Raw genomic sequence first — 18,890 nt, 5'->3', positions numbered from 1 at the left:
ACCTTAGGGAAGTTCTCAGGCAGGGAAAGCTGTCCTATACCATGGTTGGCAGGAAGTGCCTGATATTTCACACTTGGAGAAACTGAGGCCCAATGTTTTATCAGATTCCCTAATAGTATACTATACTGATACATAGCTGAGCTGGGACACCCCCTACCCCTCGCCACAGTGACCTCTGTCCTCCCGTGGCTGGGTTGGGGGCAAATGGGTCATCTATAGCCTTCCTGTAGGTACTTTGAGCACAATATGTTCCACATCGCCAAACTGCCTTCACTCACAATGTACCCTCCTGTCAGCCACTGCTCTGTAATTAAGTCAAACACTCCGGAAGGCGCTGTCACATCTGTCCCTCCAGCATGAGCTTCAGCCCCAACCCAGCATGAAATTGCTCTTTCTGGCTTCCTGCGACTTGAGCTCAACAGTTTGTGATCTCTAACCTTCAGGCCCAGGTTCTGCCCCTCCCGTGGCTCCTCAGCAGCTTTGCTTAGCCTTCCCCTCAACCCTCAAGTTCAGGCCAGCGTTTAGTCCTCTGATGCCGTTTACCTTCACGGTCACACACTTGCCAAGCCAGGCTCACCCTCCAGCAAACTTGTTAGAAGTCTCTTATGCCACCTCGCCTCTTGTGGTAAGGGGGCCTTTTAAGTGTTCCAGTCAGCAGACCAAGGCACAATCCCAAAGCGAGTCTCCATGCACCCTCACCACATTTCTCTCAAGGTAGGGAGAAAGGGGCTCAGTTGTGAAAACTAGCATGTTGTGTCCCCACTGAAAAGTGCGCCCTCAGTTGGAAAGAAAGTCGATGGCTGCTCGCACAGAGCGATTAGTGCTGACATCCACAGCAGTGACCTTAATCTCGGTATCACCAAACTGCATGGCAGCCCGGATCTCGCGGCGGCTGGGGGATGTGCCGGTGTTTTCCGGGCAGCCTTCGGGCTCAAGCTCCAGGCTGAGTGCAGCACACTTGCGCACACCAGGGTCAGTGATGAAGCGTGCATCCTCCGCAGAACAGCAGTACAGATTGATGAGCACACGCCGCTGGCCTGGGCGAGCAGGGCAGTAGCTGCGTCGCACCTCCTCTCCCAGGGCCACCGACTGCTCTGCTGCTACGAAGCGCTCAAAGACATCAGTGCACCAGCGGCGCCCATCCCGAACCAGCAGTTTCTCGGGTGGGTGGTGGCCAGGCACAAAACGGTTGAGCACGCCCACGCCATAAGTGAGAGGAGAGCGGCGGACTCGCACCACACCAGGTGCCTGGCCAAAGAGCACTGCTCCCTTGAGGATGGTGAGGCCCACATCGTGAGGAACCACAACGCGCAGGCCACGAGGACCCAGTGCTGCCTGCACCGCATGCTGCAGCACCGGGGACTCCGCAAAGCCTCCCACCAAGAATAGCAGCTTTACACCTTGCACCTCAGGCTTAGCCAGCAGCATCTCTGCAGAGCAGGGTCAGGTTTGGGAAGAGAGGGAAAGAGAGTCACTGGGGGCTACCATTTCACAGTAAGTGGCGTGTCTGCTGCCCCCACCAGTACTCTCTTGTTTGTTTTTTTGAGACAGGGTTTTTCTGTGTAGCCTTGGCTGTCCTAGGACTATTCTTTGTAGAGTTGGCCTGAAACTCACAGAGATCCATCTGCCTCTGCTTCCCAAGTGCCGGGGTTACAGGCCTGCACTACCATGCCCGGCCCCACCTGTACTCTTAAAGCATTTGAAAACCAGGCATTAAATAGAAAGCTCTTTCACTGAAGGTTCCTGGCACTCGTCACTGGTCCTGCCAGCCCCCAATGTCCTACCCCTTGGCTACATCTTCGTCCTATGACAGGTGAAGAATTTACACTATTAAAGAAAGTATACCCACTTTACACACTATCAACCTATCTAATCCCATTTACAAAGTGGGGAAATGGAGGCATCAGACCTCCTTTAACCTGGCAGGGCTATAGACTGTTACTTAAGCACCATATGTGTTGGCTCCAGGCATTATAAATGATTCTGGGTTTCATCCTAGGGTAAGGCTATATGGTGGTACCCAGGCATAGGTGAAAGGAATTATTTCCGAACCTGAATTTGGTGATGAATGGAGCATCCACGCACTCACCTATGTGCTGGATAATCCCAGTGACTGTGGGCTGGAACAGCTCATTCATAGCCTCACTGGACATCCGGAGCATCCCCTGTGAGGACCACTTCACGAAGTTCACACTGTAAGTGGCGAAAGGGATATAGGTCCGTGGGTTAGCCTGGCTGTTTGCTGCAGTTTCTAGTCAGGGGTGCTCTCTCCCTACCCATACCTCCACGGAATTCTGTTGGGAATGCCCAACAGGAAATGCAGATGTGTTTTTCACATTGTGTATAAAGAGTAGACACTGCTCTTATCGCCGCTTATCCCTTATCCCCCCTGCTGTCACCTCGGCTCATGAGGCCCATGCATGAGACGGCAGAGCAGCTTACCCTGACTTCAGCACAGAAGAGCCAAGAACATTGAGTAATGGGGTCAGGCGGGGAGAAGATAAGCTTGGCAACCTGTGTTCCTTATGACATCCTTTAACGTCCAGTTTGGGCTGCCAATTCCTGACTGCTGGTGGACCTGTCCCACCACCCAGTATTCACACCCATCCACCTGTCGCTACCTTGGCTGGCATGGTGTATGTGTGTGGGACTAATCAGGCCACTCTCTAGGTTCTGGGGCCCACGACTCTCCTTTGCAAGGGCAGGCTACCTTAGCCAACACTGACTGAGCCCTGACCCTGGGCACACCTGCTCCTGCGCAGAGCGGTCTCCACATTGTGGCCTCGCTGTTTGCGGTAGAAGTCGATGAAAGAGAAGGGGAGTGAAATGTTGAGCGCCCCCGTGTGGTGCGAGCCTGCCGTGCGTTTGCGGGCCTCGAAGGCAATGGTTAGATCCACCCAAGCTGCTGGCCGTTGCCTTTTGAATTTGGCGATGAAATCCTCCCCGAATATGCGGCAGAGCAGCTGCTCAAAGGCCAAGTCCACCCCTACCGCACCATAAGGGCCGCCTGCAGCAGGGTAGGAGATAGAAAGGGTGTCATTGCCAGCCAGGCCACCAGGAGAGGACGGAAGACCCTGTGTGACCTGTGTGAGCCGGGTGCCAAGGGTGCTACAAGTGGTCTACTTGCCAGAAGCCTTGTAGAGCTCCTTGAGGGTGCCATGAGGTTGCTCCAGCTGGTGTACGGTCAGGTCCACGGTGCCACCCCCACAGTCCGCCACCATGTAGCGGTCTCCTGCACCGGCCAATACAAGAAAACATGAAGGGCCTGACTTACAGAACCAACTAACCTGGGCCCATGCGGGCTCACAGAGGACTGAACTGCCAACCAGGGAGCTTATACGGGACTGACCTACAATGTAGGTAACAGTTGTATCGCTTGGTCTTCATGGGTGACTCCAAACAGTGGGAGCAGGGGCTGTCTTTGACTCTATTGTCTGCCTTTGGGACCCTGTCCCCCTACTGGGCTGCCTTGTCTAGCCTAGTCCTACTGCCCTTCGATATGTCAAGGCTGGTTGATATCCATGGGAGGCCTAACCCCTTCTCTGAAGAGAAAGGGAGGAGGAGGAGGAGAGGGTGGGCGTGGGGTGGGAGGGGGAAGTGGGGTTGAGATGGAAAGTAAAAATAAAAACAAAACAAACAAACAAAAACCCATTAAGGACCTGCCTCTCTCACCTTCAGTACATCCCACTCACAGCCCTTTCAGCCCCCACCCTGCACCAGGCACAAAGCCCAGCCCTGGGGGACAGTGTGGAATGGCAGGGGTGGGAGGGGGTGGGGGGAGGGGCAGGGCAGTGGTGGTGGTGGTGGTGAAGGGCTTCAGCTCAGGCTACCAACGAAGGATACAGAGGGTGGAGGGGGGATGAATTGAGGCTTGAACATGGAATGGAATCTCCTGAAGAAATGAGTTAGGGGTGCAGCTGTGAGCAGGGTGGGATGCAGGAGACTGCGTGAGGTGTACCCTTCCCCCATTCCTGCAAGGTCTCTGCGCGGTCTGGGGTCTTTCCTTCACACCTGCTGCTGCCTCACCTTCCTGCATCTCTGCCCACAGTTCTCCCACACCGGACTCTACCAGGAACGTTCGGCTGTGGCGAGACTTGCGCAGCTGCTCCCGGGCTGCGGTTAAGCACAGCAGGAAGGAGCAAGGTTAGGAGCCATCCCTCTCAAGCCTACTCCTTACCAAGGCTGTCCAGAGCACTGTGACGATACTGATCCCAAACCCCAGTCACTGGAAGCAGCTAGAAGCATTTCTGAACACAGCACTTTCTCTTGACCCAGAGGGAACAGGCCCTCCTGGTACAATTGGGCCCAAGAGGCCTTGAGGAATCTGGGTGGGAGGTCTCTCCCAGTGTCCTGAGGAAGCTGGCGACTTGGGGCCTCTCCCTGCCAGTTAGGAGGATGACCAAAACCGACTACAGTTGTCCTTGGCCTCAGTGCCTGGGTCTGGCTGCTGGTCTGATGAGGCGGGGCTGATGTGGGGTACTAGTTGATAGAGTGTTTACAAAAAGGCCTCCGAAGAGTAGAGGCTGGGGCCCAGCTTGCTCCCCGCTAGTGTTGACTGAGCAAGCACCTCCTCAGGGTGGTTCGTGTCTTCCCCAACCCTCAAGGTGAGACTATCCTTAACCTGGGGTCCTGGAGCCAGGACTGTGTTCCCCCTTACAATGAACTTCACCAGGGATTCCCTCAGGAGGGTCACTCCCTCTTCTTCACCCTAGACGTAGCTAATGCTCCAGTTTCCGTGACTCTCTGACCTTCCAAGGGCTCTCGCCATCAACCCCAGCACTAGGCAGCAACCCTGGGGTAGCTTACCATGCCGAAAGCTGGAGTCAATAGACCGGCGCTCACCCAGGCGCCCACCACCTGCAGTCCGGCAACTCAGGTCCATGAGCTGGTGCAGGCGAAGTTTTCGACAGTAGACAGAGGCGGCCTCAGGCTCCAGGGCAATTAGTAGTTTTTCTGCATCCTCTCGAGACACCAGGCCAGCCTGGGGATAGGTGGTGGCCAGCACCGAGCAGCACCATGGGCTGTCAGGTAAGATGGCACTCTGGGGCCTGGGTGCTCCCACCTCCTCTCCCATTACACACCATCCATGCTAGGCTGCTCAGGGCCCTGCACGCCACACAGCCACACACCGTTGAAGCTGCCTCACAGCCACTGTGAGGTCAGGCTAGGGAGGGCTCAGGGCCAGGGAGCCAAAGGGTTACTGAGCAGAAAGAGTTGGCATGGCTGCAGCAAGTTTCCCAGCCATAGGGGCAGAGTTGGCTAACCAAGTGTTGGCCAAGGTGTTACTGGGGAATTCTAGCCCAGTTGCGGGGGTGGGGGTGGCTGGGAGGGGATGGGTGAAAGGATAGTGGGGCACTGCTGGGTTCACCAGGATGGTGTCAGATATTGGCCATAGGTTGCCCCACTCCCAGGAGAACTTTGTCCTCAGAGGATCTGCTATAGCAGGAAGGAAATAGTGAAATTCCAGGGGCCATGACAGGCTAGTGGGGTAAGGGAGAAACACTCAGGAGCTGTCATTTCCTGCAGCAGGACAAAGGCTGTCTCCAGGGAGTTTAGACTCATGAAATTCCATGCATTCTGACCAGGTTAGGAAGAGGGAGATAGGTAGGAATAGGGGCTTTCTGCCCAGGGCTAGCCCTCTCTGAGAAAAAGCAAGCAATTGGGCAGGCTTGTTTGTTCTGTCTGGGGATACCTGAACCCTACAGAGAGGCTCTCTGTGTTCAAGGTCACCTCTTCTAGGGGACAAGCATAGACACTCATAGTTCTGTCATCTGGATCACAGATATAGGCATATTGGTATCTCCAAGGAAGCCCAAGGCAGGCTTGAGATAACCTCGGGCTTGTTCTTCAAGGCCCTAGGGGCAGAGCCAGGAAATCTGACTTGCTCTGTTGAGGCCTCTGTCCCTCATTGGAGAGGATAGTGTCTGAACCTCGCATTCTCTGTGGTAGGAAGACATCACACTTTGGCCAGAATCATCTTCCTTCGTAGCTAAATAGCCCTTTTCCTCTGGGGGAGATCCTGCAATGCCTGGGCAGGAGTGGAGATGTTCAAAAGTACTACTGGGAGCCAAAAGGGCTGTCCCTGGTCCCTCCCTGCCTGCTTGCTGCTGCTGCTGCACAGCTCCTGCTTAAGACATCTTTTGCCACCTTGGATGGAGAAGTGCCCCTTCCACCCACCAGCAAGCGATGGCAGGTAGCTATGCACCCTTGCCTCACTGTGGCCTGTTCAGTGTCACAATCCTCCCTCTGGGTTGCCCGTGGAACAGGGCTGAAGGTAGACTGCAGCAGGATCTCACCCTTGCTCAGCACCCCAGTCCTGATTCCTCGGCCCTTTGTTCTGAGCATCTGTCTTCAACAGACTATCCACATAATACTCCCTATCTTGGCCGCTGCTGCTTCTTGAGAGCTTGACAGGACCCTATCTTTAATGGCCTCTTGTCCAACTGCCCTTGTTCTTGCAGACCCAAACCCCTCCCTCCCTCTCCTGGGCACAACAGCTTCCCAAACCCCAGCAAGGGAATGCTGACTAACTTCACACAATGGTTCTGTGGTCCTCAGGGCTGGAGAGTGGATGAGGTGTGGGCTCCACCCAGGGCCATCTTTTGGGCTGTGGGTGTGGGGGAGGGGAGGCACGGTTGGTTCCTCACCAGGTAGGCAGCCTCTCTCATGAACTGCTTAGCTGGCTGTTTCCAGATGGCAGGCACTGTCAGCACCCAGCGTACAGCGTTCTCAAGCATGCACTGGTTCTGCTCTCTGAGCTCCTGCAGTAGAGAGGATGGGGAGGTGTCCGGCTGGCCACAAGCATTGTCAGATCTCTCTGGGAGCAGGACGGATTAATGGAGCCATCCCGTGAGGGCTTCCCAACTTGGGAAGGCACCTGTTGTTGGAGCGAGAAGCCTGGCCTTCCCCCTGACTGGTCCAAGTCCAAGTTCTAACAGACAGGACAGGGAGCCCTGGTGACTGCCTGGTACCTGGCCGTGGCCATTCATCATCTGGACACGGAGTGGGAGGAGGGGAGGAAGGGGACAGAAGGGCTAGGGATTGGGTAGAGCAACACACCTGAAGGGCGTGCTCCTTGAAAAAGCGGAGGGCATGGGCAAACACCTCCAGTGCCGGCATCTTCTTTCCATTCACTGCCTCTAGCTGGGTCTTCAAGGTGAGATCCTGGCAGAGACACAGGACTGTTCTGCGGGCGGCCATAGCTCTGCCCCATTGCCCGATGACTTCCTTGTTATAATGCACCCCTTGTCCCACGGTTTTCTGCCCTTAGCTACAGCCGTTCTCTAGTTCTGCCACTTGTTCCTCTCACCCACCCTTCGGGGGAAACCTAACAGTGTGAGCCTTGCCCACCTTCCGCCCTGCCCATTACCCCACCCTTTGGCCCTTAATTAGGCCATTCCACTGGCCTTCTGGGCTACACCCTGCTGTCCACTAACTGCCTTCTCCCTTCTCAGCTCCGCCCCCCCAGCGGGAGCCGGGCCACATCGGCTCACGGTGGCACTGTGGATCTTCATCTTAAACTTCTCAAAGTAGAGCCAGTCCCGAGCCTCCTCCGGGTCTAGGTCGTGGTAGTAGTCACGGGCAGTGTAGCCAAAACTGTGAAAGATGCCCTCTGGGGTAAGCAGCAGACAAGTAGGGGTCTTCTGGTGGGCCACGCCTGGGTCCCCTCCCTCCCATTTCCTGCGGAGACAAAAGCAGTCAGGGGAGCCAGAGGCAACCTTTCTCACAGTTGGGTGCCGGCCCTGGGGCCTTCTGTGTGGCCAAGAACAGGACACAACTTCTCATCTGTAAAATAAAAATAATGGAAGTGGAGTGGTGAGGGCAATTCCAGCATTCGGGAGGCAAAGTTGGGATGACAGGCCAGCCTGGTCTACAGGGTAAGACCATTGCTCAAAAATCCCCGCCCCCCCCGAATGATAAGGGTTCGTACCTCTTAGTGTTTCATGAAAATCAAACGGTGCCAATTTACATCTTTTTATAAAAGCTCCCTCTGGGATTCTCTCTATCCAAGGGGCCCCAAGAGATCTCCGGGCAGGGTGCCCCTTTTGATCTCTCCTCTGTATCATTATGAGCAACAAGAGCTATTTGTGCGATGGCCTGTGTCTGGCCTCCTGGTGTGTTTCCCAGTCACTGTATACGCCTCAAGGTTGTTTTCCAAGGTCTTTCATGATTCCTTCCTTTGTTCCCTCCCTCCCTCCTGCCCTCCCTCTTCCCTCCCCTCCTCTTGGCCTTCTTTCCTATCATATTTAGAGCCTAGGCCGGGCATGGTGGCACCTATAATTCTGTCACTCCGGGAGTGGGTGGAGGTGGGGATGAGTGGGTGTCCAGAGCTCCACGGCCAGCAAGTCTAGTCAGCTGGTGAGCTCTGGGTCCAGCGAGAGGCCCTGTCTCAATAAAACAAGATGCAGAGTGACAGCAAGATACTTGGCAACCTCTGGCCTTAATATGCATGCACATGTGCACTGATACATGCGACATACATACACACACACACAATAAAAACAATTAAAACATGCACCCCCCCCCCAAATAAAGCCCTGGGTTAGCGATATAGCCCAAGAACCCTTGTGTAGCATGTTTGTGGCCCCGGGTTCGATGTCCAGCACTGCAAATAAAGAAATAGATAAGCAAATACAGGAAGCCCAGCATCCCTGTAGAGGGCAGAAGTACTCCAAATAAGGCTGAAGCTCAGACACGAGGCCCATTCTCTAGCCTTTGGTCCCAGCGAGGAGTCCTAGAGATGCAAGGGGCTCTCATAAGACCCTGTCCCATAATTACTTCTAAGGCCGGGGCCTATACCAGGGTTTGAAGTACCTCTCCCCGTGCCCAGTCTCCAAGTCCAGCTGCCCTCACCTCATCATGTGGATGGCCTCAGGGTCACTAGCGAAGCTGAAGGCATAGCCACTTGCTGTGGTCCCAAAGTCGATGGCCACAACCACAGAGAAGGAAGCCTGCTGTGGGACTCGGGCCTCTGGCTTCTGCAAGTCCAAGACTAAAGTCAGTTCTTTTTTTTTTTTGTTCTTTTGGTTTTTTTTTGTTTATATATATATATACACACACACACTTTTTTTTTGGAGACAGGGTTTCTCTGTGTAGCCTTGGCTGTCGTGGACTTTCTTTGTAGACCAGGCTGGCCTCGAACTCACCGTGATCCGCCTGCCTCTGCCTCCACACCTGGCCTAACATCAGTTCTAACAGGAACTCCTCCCTTTCACCGCCTGTGGCCCAGAGCAGTTTTGCCCCAGCCTCACTCGCCCCCTTCCTGGTTTTCCACCCCACCTCCAGGCTGAGACCTGGCCATGCCACCTGCTCAGACAGTCCCTGGCCTCCCGGGAGCCATGGCACTGTGGAGTTAAAATGACTGCTATCTAGCCTCCAGACCACGTGACTTCTGCCTAGACTCCCTCAGCCAACCTCCATCGCACACCATTTTCACAGCCTGCTACTGGCCTTGCCTAGCTGGGAGTAATTTTGTTTTTCTGGGAGGTGCATATTTGACCTGTTGCTTTTGTAACACGAACCAGACAGGAGGGCCCCCTACACATGCAGAGTTGTCCCTACTTTTCCCAAGCGAGCCTCAGGCTCCCTGAGAACAAAAGGGACCCCAAGCTGGGTGACCAGGACAAAGCCATGTAGGTGCAGGTGACCCGGGAAAGCTGTGGAGGGTGAGGTTATGTCTTGGAAACGTCAATTGTGCCGATTCTACGTGTTTTTCAACACTATACTTCTCCCTGAGATATGATTTCAGGTTTGTTAGGCCTCTGGTTGGCAGAAGCAGTGCTCTGAAAACCTAGGAAAATCACATGCCCGCCTAAACAGGCCAACCACTGTGGCTCCTGGGAGTCACCCTGCTGTGAGAGGGTAGGAGTGAGTTACCTGGAGCTTGTTTTCAGTAGAATTGTTACTTCCACATGGTCATGGGGTGGGGGGGAGCCGTTGGGGGTGGGGGGAGCATGTGACTAGTGTATAGGGGTAGGAGGCCTGGGGACAGGCTTCATTACTTTTTTCTCCAGTCTAGTTCCTGCCACAGCTCTGCCAGGCACCACCCTCCTGCATACCACCCAGGCCATCTACCGCCCACATTCCCAACCAGGCCTTACTGGAGACTGTGAAGGTGTGAGGGGGGCAATGCCACAGCTTTCCTGGGTCCTTGGGGAGCCTGGTGGGCTGGGCACCGGGGATCTCTCTGGGCTAGAACCTGTAGAAGAGAGAGGTCAAGTCACCCCAAAACCATCTGGGAAGCAGGAGCCCAAGCCTGACATAAGAGGCAAAGGGCCATTTGCTGGGGAAGGGAGGCTGGAGGGTGGGAGGAAGGACATGCGTGGTGCAGGGCTAGGCTCTAAGTACCTGCCTGGATCAATCAGATGCAACCAACTCCCTGGATGGTGACTTGCATGTATCATATATATGAGTTAAGTCACTATCTTGGACACGGTTTCCCAAGTCCCCTTTAATCACACAGAGAGGGGTAGAAGGAGGGGCCGGAAGCATTTTGTAGTAGAAAGGCAGAGTCTAGAGATGGCCAGGCAGGAGCAATGGGCAGATGGGCTTCTATGGCAGGGCTGGAGAGGAGTACAGATGCCAATGGCTGTGAGCTGGGACATCTGGCCCTCTCTGCTGTTAAGTTGGGCCACTTGGTTCTAATCAGGACTTGAGGAAGTTCCCCCCACTCTGAAAGCTCACAGTCAGGACCGGAATGGGAAGGCAGCACCTACCCCAGGCCAGCTCTGTGTCTGGGGGTGTCCACAGCACCAGGGATTTTGATCACCTGTCCCATCACATAAGCATATACTCCAGTTAGCACTGGGGGCAGAAGTGCCCTTAAGCTCTTCCTGAAGGGCCGAGCCTGGGTTAGACTTTAGAGGCTAGGAAGTAAGGGCAACCTCCAGGGGGGCCCCAGGCATGGTTTGAATTAGACACCTGTGGGACAGGAAGGCCAGCCTCACTGGACACCCAAGTCACTAGTCATCATCACACTAAGGTTTGCTAAGGGTCACAGGGGTGGGGGATGGGAAGGTGGCACTGAGTCCTTGACACTGAGAGAACTAGAATGGGGTCTGACACAAAGACCCACATCAGCGCGTCTGATTGGCTGTACTCTGGCCCAGAGCAGGCTGTGCTCCCTCAGTCCAACCAAGTGATCCTTGGCAGTGTCCATTGTGATAACCCAGGTATGTGTGTGAGGGTCTGTAGGAAATGCCTGGGCGCAATTGCAGGGTGTCTGGGTACCAGAGGGCCAGGAACATGGAAGCTACAATTCAAAGCCCCCTTCCTTGAGTGTCCAGTACAGACTAGGCCCTGCTATCAGCTCTAATGTGAAAGGCAGTTGCTGTGGCTTGAGCCTGGGAAGGGAGGCAGGAAGGAAGGGCCCGGCCCACCAGTTCTTTGTGAATGAACTTCCTGAGGAGTGTCCCTCCTGCCTGCTGGCCTCCCACCCTGCAGCCAGCACAAAGCCTACACTCAGATGGCAGCAGGGTTCAGAGCATACAGACAGGCCCACCTGCAAACCACTCAAACCACACAGGTGCTGTGCACAGGGACCCACCTTGCACATGCACCAAGCATTCCATGCACATACTTGCACAAACCACATGCAAGTCCTCTGCACACAGACAAGCATGTGCACACATACTCAAGCACAGGGGACTCTCAACAAATATTTTCTTTCTTTCTCCTTTTTTTTTTTTTTGTTTTTTTTTTTTTTTTGTTTTTTCGAGACAGGGTTTCTCTGTGTAGCCTTGGCTATCCTGGACTCGCTTTGTAGACCAGGCTGGCCTCGAACTCACAGCAATCCGCCTGCTTCTGCCTCCCGAGTGCTGGGAGACATTTTCTTTATATAGGCCATTCCTGCACACATGTGCATGCACACGTGTACATACCATGTACACATACATGTGCGCACATACACATACAGTATAGAATTTGCTCTTAAGATCTTCTTCTGGGAGAGGCAATTGGGGGCAGGGGTGATGGGCAGGGAGGGGCAGTAGAGGTCTTACTGATATACAGCCCTTGCAGGCCCATTTCCGGGACAGTCAGCATCCTTGCAGTCTCCGTAGCTGTCGACAAGAACAAACAGGCAAAATGAGACTTCCTTGTTCTCTGCTCTTTCACTGAATGCTGTTCCTGCTGTTCCTTGTCTCTGATCCAGCCACTTGATGTTAACCCTCCACGTCATGCTGTGTCACCTATAAACTTCTTCAGGGTGTCTCTCTTGGAAATAAAGATGTCATCACATTCTGAAAACCGCCATTACGGCCCTGTTATCATCTCTAACCTGATCCCTTCATTTCATCTAAAGTTCAGTCTCCACAGGCCCAGCTTGCTCAGAAGCAGTCTTTGGTTTGTAGAAGCCACGGAGCTCTTTGGTGTTTTCTGGTGCTCACTCTGTGCCAGGTACTGATGCTATTTTCATTATTTTTGTGAGGAAGAGTGTGTTGTCTGTAAGGATGGCTGAATACCATGTGTGTGTCTAGTGTTCATGGACAGTAACTGATCCGGATCTGGAATTACAGAACGCTGTGAGGCACCATATGGATGCTGGGAACCCAGGTCCCCTGGAAGAGCAGCCAGGGCTCCTCAGAGCTGATAGGACTCGGCAGCCTTACAACAGGGATATCCTCAAACTTTTCCCTCAAGACCCTGTTTCACTAGAGACCCCATTTTACACAAGAAGTTTACGTGCAATCCAGGGTATGTAATTATATAAAACAGGCATACAAAAAGAACAGTTACTCATAATAAGTCTGTAGAACTATATTTTTAAAACAATTCTTTTATATATATAAGTATATATGTATATATGTACCAAGTATATATATTTTTTCCCACTTATTAAAGTTGGAAGAAAATGTGAATAGCAATAAGATAAATGTGCTTGCTTCTTTTTTACATAAAAATCCTCAATCTTAGCCTGGCATGGTGGCTCATGCCTCCACTTTCAGCACTTGGAAAGTCAAGATAGGAGGCACAGGAAGTCAAGATTAACCCCGGCTACATATCAAATTGAAGGGTAACCTGGGGTACATGAGACCCTGTCTCAACAAATAAGTACATAATAACTATTGGCTGAATATTTGATATTTCGGGAGGTAGTGCATTTGCTGGATCTGAATAATAGTTCGATTTTATAACAGTCAGCCTGGGAATGTAGCTTCACATAAGTACCTGGGACAAAATGACACAAGTATGTTTAGTTGTATTTCAGAAATTGCAAGAAATTCTGTTCTAATTTAATCAGACTTCACTTAATTAAAAAAATGATATTAAACTCAGCAACTTAAACAGCGATCTTTAAAATCAAGTATCATCATGGCTGGAGAGATGGCCTAGTGGTTAAGAGCACACTCTCCCAGAGCACACTCTCCCAGAGGAGCAGGGTTCGATTCCTGCACCCATATGGCAGCTCATAACCACCTGCAATTCCAGTTCCAGGGGAACTCGATGCCCTTTTCAGGCTTCTGGGAGCACCAGGCATGAAAGTGGTACACAGACATACATGCAGGCAAAACATCTGATGCGCATAAAATAAAACATTCTTTAAAACAACAACAACAACAAAAGAAAGCCACCAAAATTTTTTCTAACCTAATACAATCCGATGATACTTATGTGGAGGAGTGGTGGTGGGGGAATGTTAAAAAGTCTTTATTTTCTGTAATTAAACCAGTATGCTTATATAAAGAGTCATGTAAGATTGCTTCATTTTGTACGTACAGTAAAAACACTGCAACTCCTAACAGAATCGTCTCAAACCTGAACTGAGGTGTTTCTGTCAGCTTCCACTGGCATCTTGCGGTGCAGAGGGAGAATACTGTGTGTGCAGAACCAAGGCTGCCATGGGCCACACAGTGCAACACAGGCCAGCACTGCCGGAGACACTCAGATTTATTCAAATTTTGATTTTGCAGCCATCTTTGGTCACCGAACATTCAACAAACTTAATGGCTACCAAATTTTCATTTTGCCTCATTTTGTCCTCGTGTGTGTTCTGGGGACTCAGGTGATCATGATGTGACAGTCACAGAAGTAACCCTGAGAATGCCAGGCATGTACGGGTAAGAAGAGAGAGAATATTGGCACGGGATAAGAAGAGTTGGGCTGGCCCCTCCTTTAGACTTGGTCTCAAGCGAAGGGAAACGAAGTCTTCGAGGTCTGGAGGTCACAGGGTGAGCTGGAGCACAGCAATGTTTGCACTCTGTTGCCTCTGGCTGCATGAGAGAGTGGAAGTGGGAAGCCGGCTGGGATGCTATAGGTTTCCAGGGTACAGACAACAGTGGACTGTGCACCTCAGACACAAGTGGAGACATTTCAGAGGCAGCAGTTTAAATCAGTGGGGCTGATCAGACATGTTAAGTGGGTCTCGCGAGAGACCCTGTCTGTCTTAAGCTGAGGGGTGGAAGGGAAGCTAGAGAACTCTGGCTGCAGGGCAGGCTGACAGCAGAAAGGGGCAGAGTGTGGATGCAGTGTTAAACTAAGGTAAACAAACACACAAACAAGCGAGCCGGTATGTAGTCTGGAGAGGGAGAAATCTCTGAGTTGGAGGTATATAATTGAGAGTCATTGTCATGGAAGTCTGGCAAGGAATAGAATGGGAGGGAAGGGAGGAGCAAGGTCACCTAAGGCTGACTAAGGACCCTCCTTTGGTTCCATGGCAACCCCAGCAAGAGAAGAGAAGGTGAAGCCAGATGATTATAAAATGGCCTCACACAAAGGACCTAGAGAGATGGCTCTGCAGTTAAGAGCATTTGTTGTTCTTGCAGAGGGCCTGGGTTCTGGTCCCAGCACCACACAGTGGCTCACAAACCACCTGCAGCTCCAGTCACAGGGAATCCAGCCTTCTTCTGACTTCTGTGAGCACTAGGCATGCATACAGGTGAAACAATCATACAAATGAATGAATGAATAAAAATCCTTCAAGAAGTCTTTAAGATAACAAACACCTGTCCTACTGGCTCAAGGTAGACAAGCCCAGGTAAAGCTGAGCAAAAGAGACCAGAGAAGCTTGGCTAAGAAGGCAGATACGAATACCTGGAGGGAGGCAAGGAAGGTTATGTGTTCATGTGTTTTCCTTTTTAAACAAAATTTAAATTCCTAAGGATTATTTTACAAGAGGAGAGAGGTTGAATATGGGGCACGTGCATCTCTGGTACACGTGGCAGTCAGAGGACAACTTTTGAAAGTCCCATCTCCCCTCTCACCTTTATGTGGGTTCCAGGCATCTGTCAGATTTGCATGACAAGTGCTTTTACCTTATGAGCCAGCTTGCTGGTCTGAGTGCTGTAGTGCTGGGGTTAAAGGCGTGTGCCAGCACGGCCAGCCAGAGTTTGTATTTTAATGAGAGCCCCAAGGTAATGCAGTTCTCCTTACAGTAATGTTCAAGTGTTCCCAGTGCTCGGTGGTCTGCAAAGCACGAGTGCTTCTGCCTTTACCTATGAGCCTGGTGACTCCTTTAAACAAAGGTGGAGGCTGCTTTCGGTAGCCTGCTCAGGAAGTTTTGCTAACAGAACACAAGCAGACACAGAGCGAGGCAGTGGCACACCCATCCACACACGGATACTCCCTCGCCTACACACCATCCGAACACACCCAGCCCCTGTTATGGAAAGATGGTCAGACTCTCATATCTCATAGACTCTTATATATCCAGGGTACACCTGTGTGGGTCACACCATGGAGTTGGCTGCACCAGGGGTCAGAATTAGGGGAAGGATGAGGGCTGGTTGTGGCTTTGGGATGATGCTGAGAAAAGGCAAATAGAAGGGAACCTTAAGAGCACTGAGAGTGAGGACAGAGGACCAGCTCGGAGTAAGAGGGATACACTAGATACCACAGACTTTCCATAGCTGATACCATCTCTTAATTCTACATCAACTTACATGGTGATGTTAGCTTGAAAGCAGCCATGGTGAGAGTATTTACACTGCAGAAATTGGCAAATCAGGCTTTTCTCCTTCTTAGATAAATACTGACTGTATTTACTGGCATGTCACTGCATCACACCCCACCACAATATGTATTGAGCATTTCTTTGTCTAGATGAGTGAGGTGCTGAGAACCACTGGATGGATGGATGGATGGATGAGGGATGGATTTTCTGGGCCAAGCTTATTGGATGGGAGAAAACAACCTTGAACTTCTAAGAGAAAAAAGACTGAGTTGTCACTCTAAGGCTTAATTCCATGTCACACGTGGACACCTATATCTCCTCCCCGTTATGGCACCTGATGTAAGTGTGTCACCTCTCTGCACCTTAGTGTAATGGGTGACACTGGGCTTTTCGAGGACCAAGTACAGGCATGGAAAGTGCTGGAAAAGGCAGGGAGCTGGGAGTGTGTGGACAGTGCTCTTTGCTTCTCTATATAGACTTGACTTGCTAGTACTAGATCTTACTGACAATTTTATTGTACCCATCCTGAGTTCTTTTTGAAGGAGGTAGGAACTGAAATAAATTGTAATGAAGGAGTCTCCACAGATTCCTAAGTGGTGGACGTAAAGGGGCTGGGTGGGCAAGGATACACATGTGCCCCACATGTCTTCAAGATCTTCCCAACATACCATTCATGTATACCCAAAAAACCTTTGAGGAGAAAGCTTACCACAGAGGATACTTAGCCCCCAATAGCTAGGTCAGAGTACAGAGCCGGAATCCGATGGAGGCAGACCCCCCCCCCCATCCCAGGGACTTTAATTTCAGCATGGGAACATCTGAATTTGAGAGTCACTGGGTAGCATACGTTGGTTTACAGAACCCCATTTCCTACAGGGAAATGCATGCCAAATCCAGGTCCCAGCCCCATCACTGCTATACTGCTAGATAGCCCCTTATCCTGTCTATGGCTGACTCCTAACGCTTGGCCTTGTGACTCCCACTCTTCAGATACACCCTGACTGATAGGCCTGATTGCCATCTTATAGACATGGTCTGTCCATCACTGGGCCCAGGACCAGTGTGGCCAAGTGGGAACTCAGAGAGTTCCCCAGTTCTCAGAGTAGCCTAGAGTTGTGTTTTGCCGGATGGACATAATGCTCCAAGGCTGTCTTCTTGCATGGGGTGGTTAGGCTAAGTACCTATGAGCTTCACAGTATTGCTGGGCTTCCTGCTCTACGTGATGCCGGGTGGGCGAGAACAAAGAACCTACCTAGATGTTAGCAGGGACCCTGCCTCTCCTGCCTAGCACCCTGTCAGCCCTTTATTTCAACAGGACTATCAGCAGGCAGACATTTATTCCAAGACAGTCTGGGCCAATCAACTGGGTGGGACCCCAGGGTCAGATCAGAAACAGCAATCAAAGGGCTGTCCCACCCTAAGAGGAGATGACTTCAAGGAGAGGGAACCAGGGAAAGGCTATGGAGTGAGGAGGCTACTCCCTCCTGGGATGGCCACCCATGCCTCACCCCCTCCCACCCCCCCCCCCACCCCCCGGCTCCTCCTTACCCCGTTCTCTGCCTCAGCTTTACTTTCCACACATGGACCAGCCCCTGTGGCTACTCATCACGGTGGTTGCGGGGGGGGGGGGGGGGGACAAGTTCACAATCTCTGTGCCGCCAAAACCTAAATAAAGACCCCCACATCCCTGCCCATCATCTCCAGTCAAGGTTTTCACTTTCCATGGTTCCCGTCTGTTCATGGCAGTCTGAACAAGAGTTTCTCCTTTCCTTTTTCTCCACTGACAGACCTACTCCACAGATAATTCTTCTAAGCCTAGAGAAGCTCAGACCCCACCCGACTTGGATCTCCACCCTGGCCTTTTTTGAGGAACCTGAGGTGTCTGCCATACTGACACCCTGGCCACCCAGGGCGGTCGCTCTCCCACACCCATGGATCTCAGTGACTGAGGGCCCTCTGAGACACCTCTTGACACACATACAGTCAAGCCCCCAATCTCACCTCTGGCTTAGGCAGCAGGTCTCCAAAGCTGGTTAAAGAAGCAGGCCCCAGTTCACAGCGGCTAGGCTCTCCTGCCAGGCCTCACTCCACCTCCCCTGAACCGGGTTGTTCCAAGCCAAGACTCTGATGGAGTCTCACAGCCCCAGGAAGGAGCCAGAGCTCAGTTGACTCCCCCAGCCCAGGCTAGCGGCCCGCCTCCTTGAGGAACTAGGAGATCTGCTCTCACACAGCCAGGGACGTCGTCGTGGGCTCACAGCCCTAGGCAGAAGCCTCTGCACTTCCCTGGGAAGCCCAGAGGCTGTTCTCCAGCTCACCTCCGCCCCGCGGACAGCTCTGCTAGGTCTGGCCGCCTGGCTGCTAACTCAGAGCTCAGCTCTCCACCGCAGAGCCTGGTGTGGCCCTCGACGTGCGCCAGGCCCGTCCCTGCACCCTCCCCCAGGCCGGATGGCCGCGCTCGCCGCACAGATGTGCGAGCCGGGGCGGGGCCTGCAAGCGCTGGGCTCAAGCGAGGGGCCCAGCCCGAGCCCCTCCCAGCTCCTAGCAGCATTGCGGGCCAGCGTTGCCTCCCCTGCTCGGAGGGCAGCCCAGGGGGTGGGAGAAGGCAGAGGGGGAGGAGCAGGATGGGAGGAGAATTCCAGACCCTCAAAGGCCTTCTGCTGCTCCCACTTCCCCAGCTGCCCACCCTGGGCCTGAGCCTTGGCATCTGCTGCCTGGAGTCTAGTCCCTACGGAGGGCGGGCGACCCTGGTCCAAATCTCTGCAGTCTGTTCCTTAACATATTTCCTAGCTGCTAGACCTAATGGTCAGAACTGAGGGTGAAGGCAGAAGCTTGGGTCTCCAGGCTGGGACTTCAGGCCTGGCTGGAGACCACCCTTTCTGTCTCAATGGTAAGATGTCCTCAACTTTTCAAATGGAGCTCGCAGCCTTCTTGTATCAACCCAGGGCCTCCTGGTGATGCCAGCACCTGGCTTCCACTTCAGGAAACACGTAGGGGAAGCCTT

The 18,890-nt window shown here is 52.6% G+C and overlaps 1 protein-coding gene across 1 annotated transcript; it reads right to left on the bottom strand.

Annotated features, from left to right (window-relative positions):
- Positions 1–539: 539 nt before the first annotated feature.
- Positions 540–18,321, bottom strand: Hspa12b (heat shock protein family A (Hsp70) member 12B). Its single transcript, XM_051144646.1, has 13 exons — positions 18,205–18,321; positions 12,000–12,059; positions 10,101–10,198; positions 8,854–8,978; positions 7,494–7,680; positions 7,060–7,164; positions 6,648–6,761; positions 4,807–4,981; positions 4,027–4,113; positions 3,128–3,232; positions 2,749–3,007; positions 2,090–2,193; positions 540–1,430 (listed from the first exon to the last, which is right to left on the bottom strand). Exons 2-13 carry the CDS (start codon positions 12,040–12,042, stop codon positions 778–780), a joined length of 2,055 nt encoding a protein of 684 aa, XP_051000603.1. The 5' UTR covers positions 12,043–12,059; positions 18,205–18,321; the 3' UTR covers positions 540–777.
- Between the last annotated feature and the right edge of the window lie 569 nt (positions 18,322–18,890).

The sequence above is a fragment of the Acomys russatus genome, chromosome 4 (genome assembly GCF_903995435.1).
Source record: "Acomys russatus chromosome 4, mAcoRus1.1, whole genome shotgun sequence".
Lineage (NCBI taxonomy): Eukaryota > Metazoa > Chordata > Mammalia > Rodentia > Muridae > Acomys > Acomys russatus.
Note: the sequence above shows the minus strand (reverse complement) of the source record. Positions and strands in the feature narration are given on the sequence as shown.

Excerpts from the sequence above, each read along its gene's own strand:
- Hspa12b (XM_051144646.1), bottom strand. The coding sequence starts at position 12,042 with ATGCTGACTGTCCCGGAAATGGGCCTGCAAGGGCTGTATATCA. Across the intron at positions 8,979-10,100 it reads TCACACCTTCACAGTCTCCA|AAGCCAGAGGCCCGAGTCCC; the intron begins GTAAGGCCTGGT and ends TTGGACTTGCAG. Across the intron at positions 1,431-2,089 it reads TGGGATTATCCAGCACATAG|AGATGCTGCTGGCTAAGCCT; the intron begins GTGAGTGCGTGG and ends CCTGCTCTGCAG.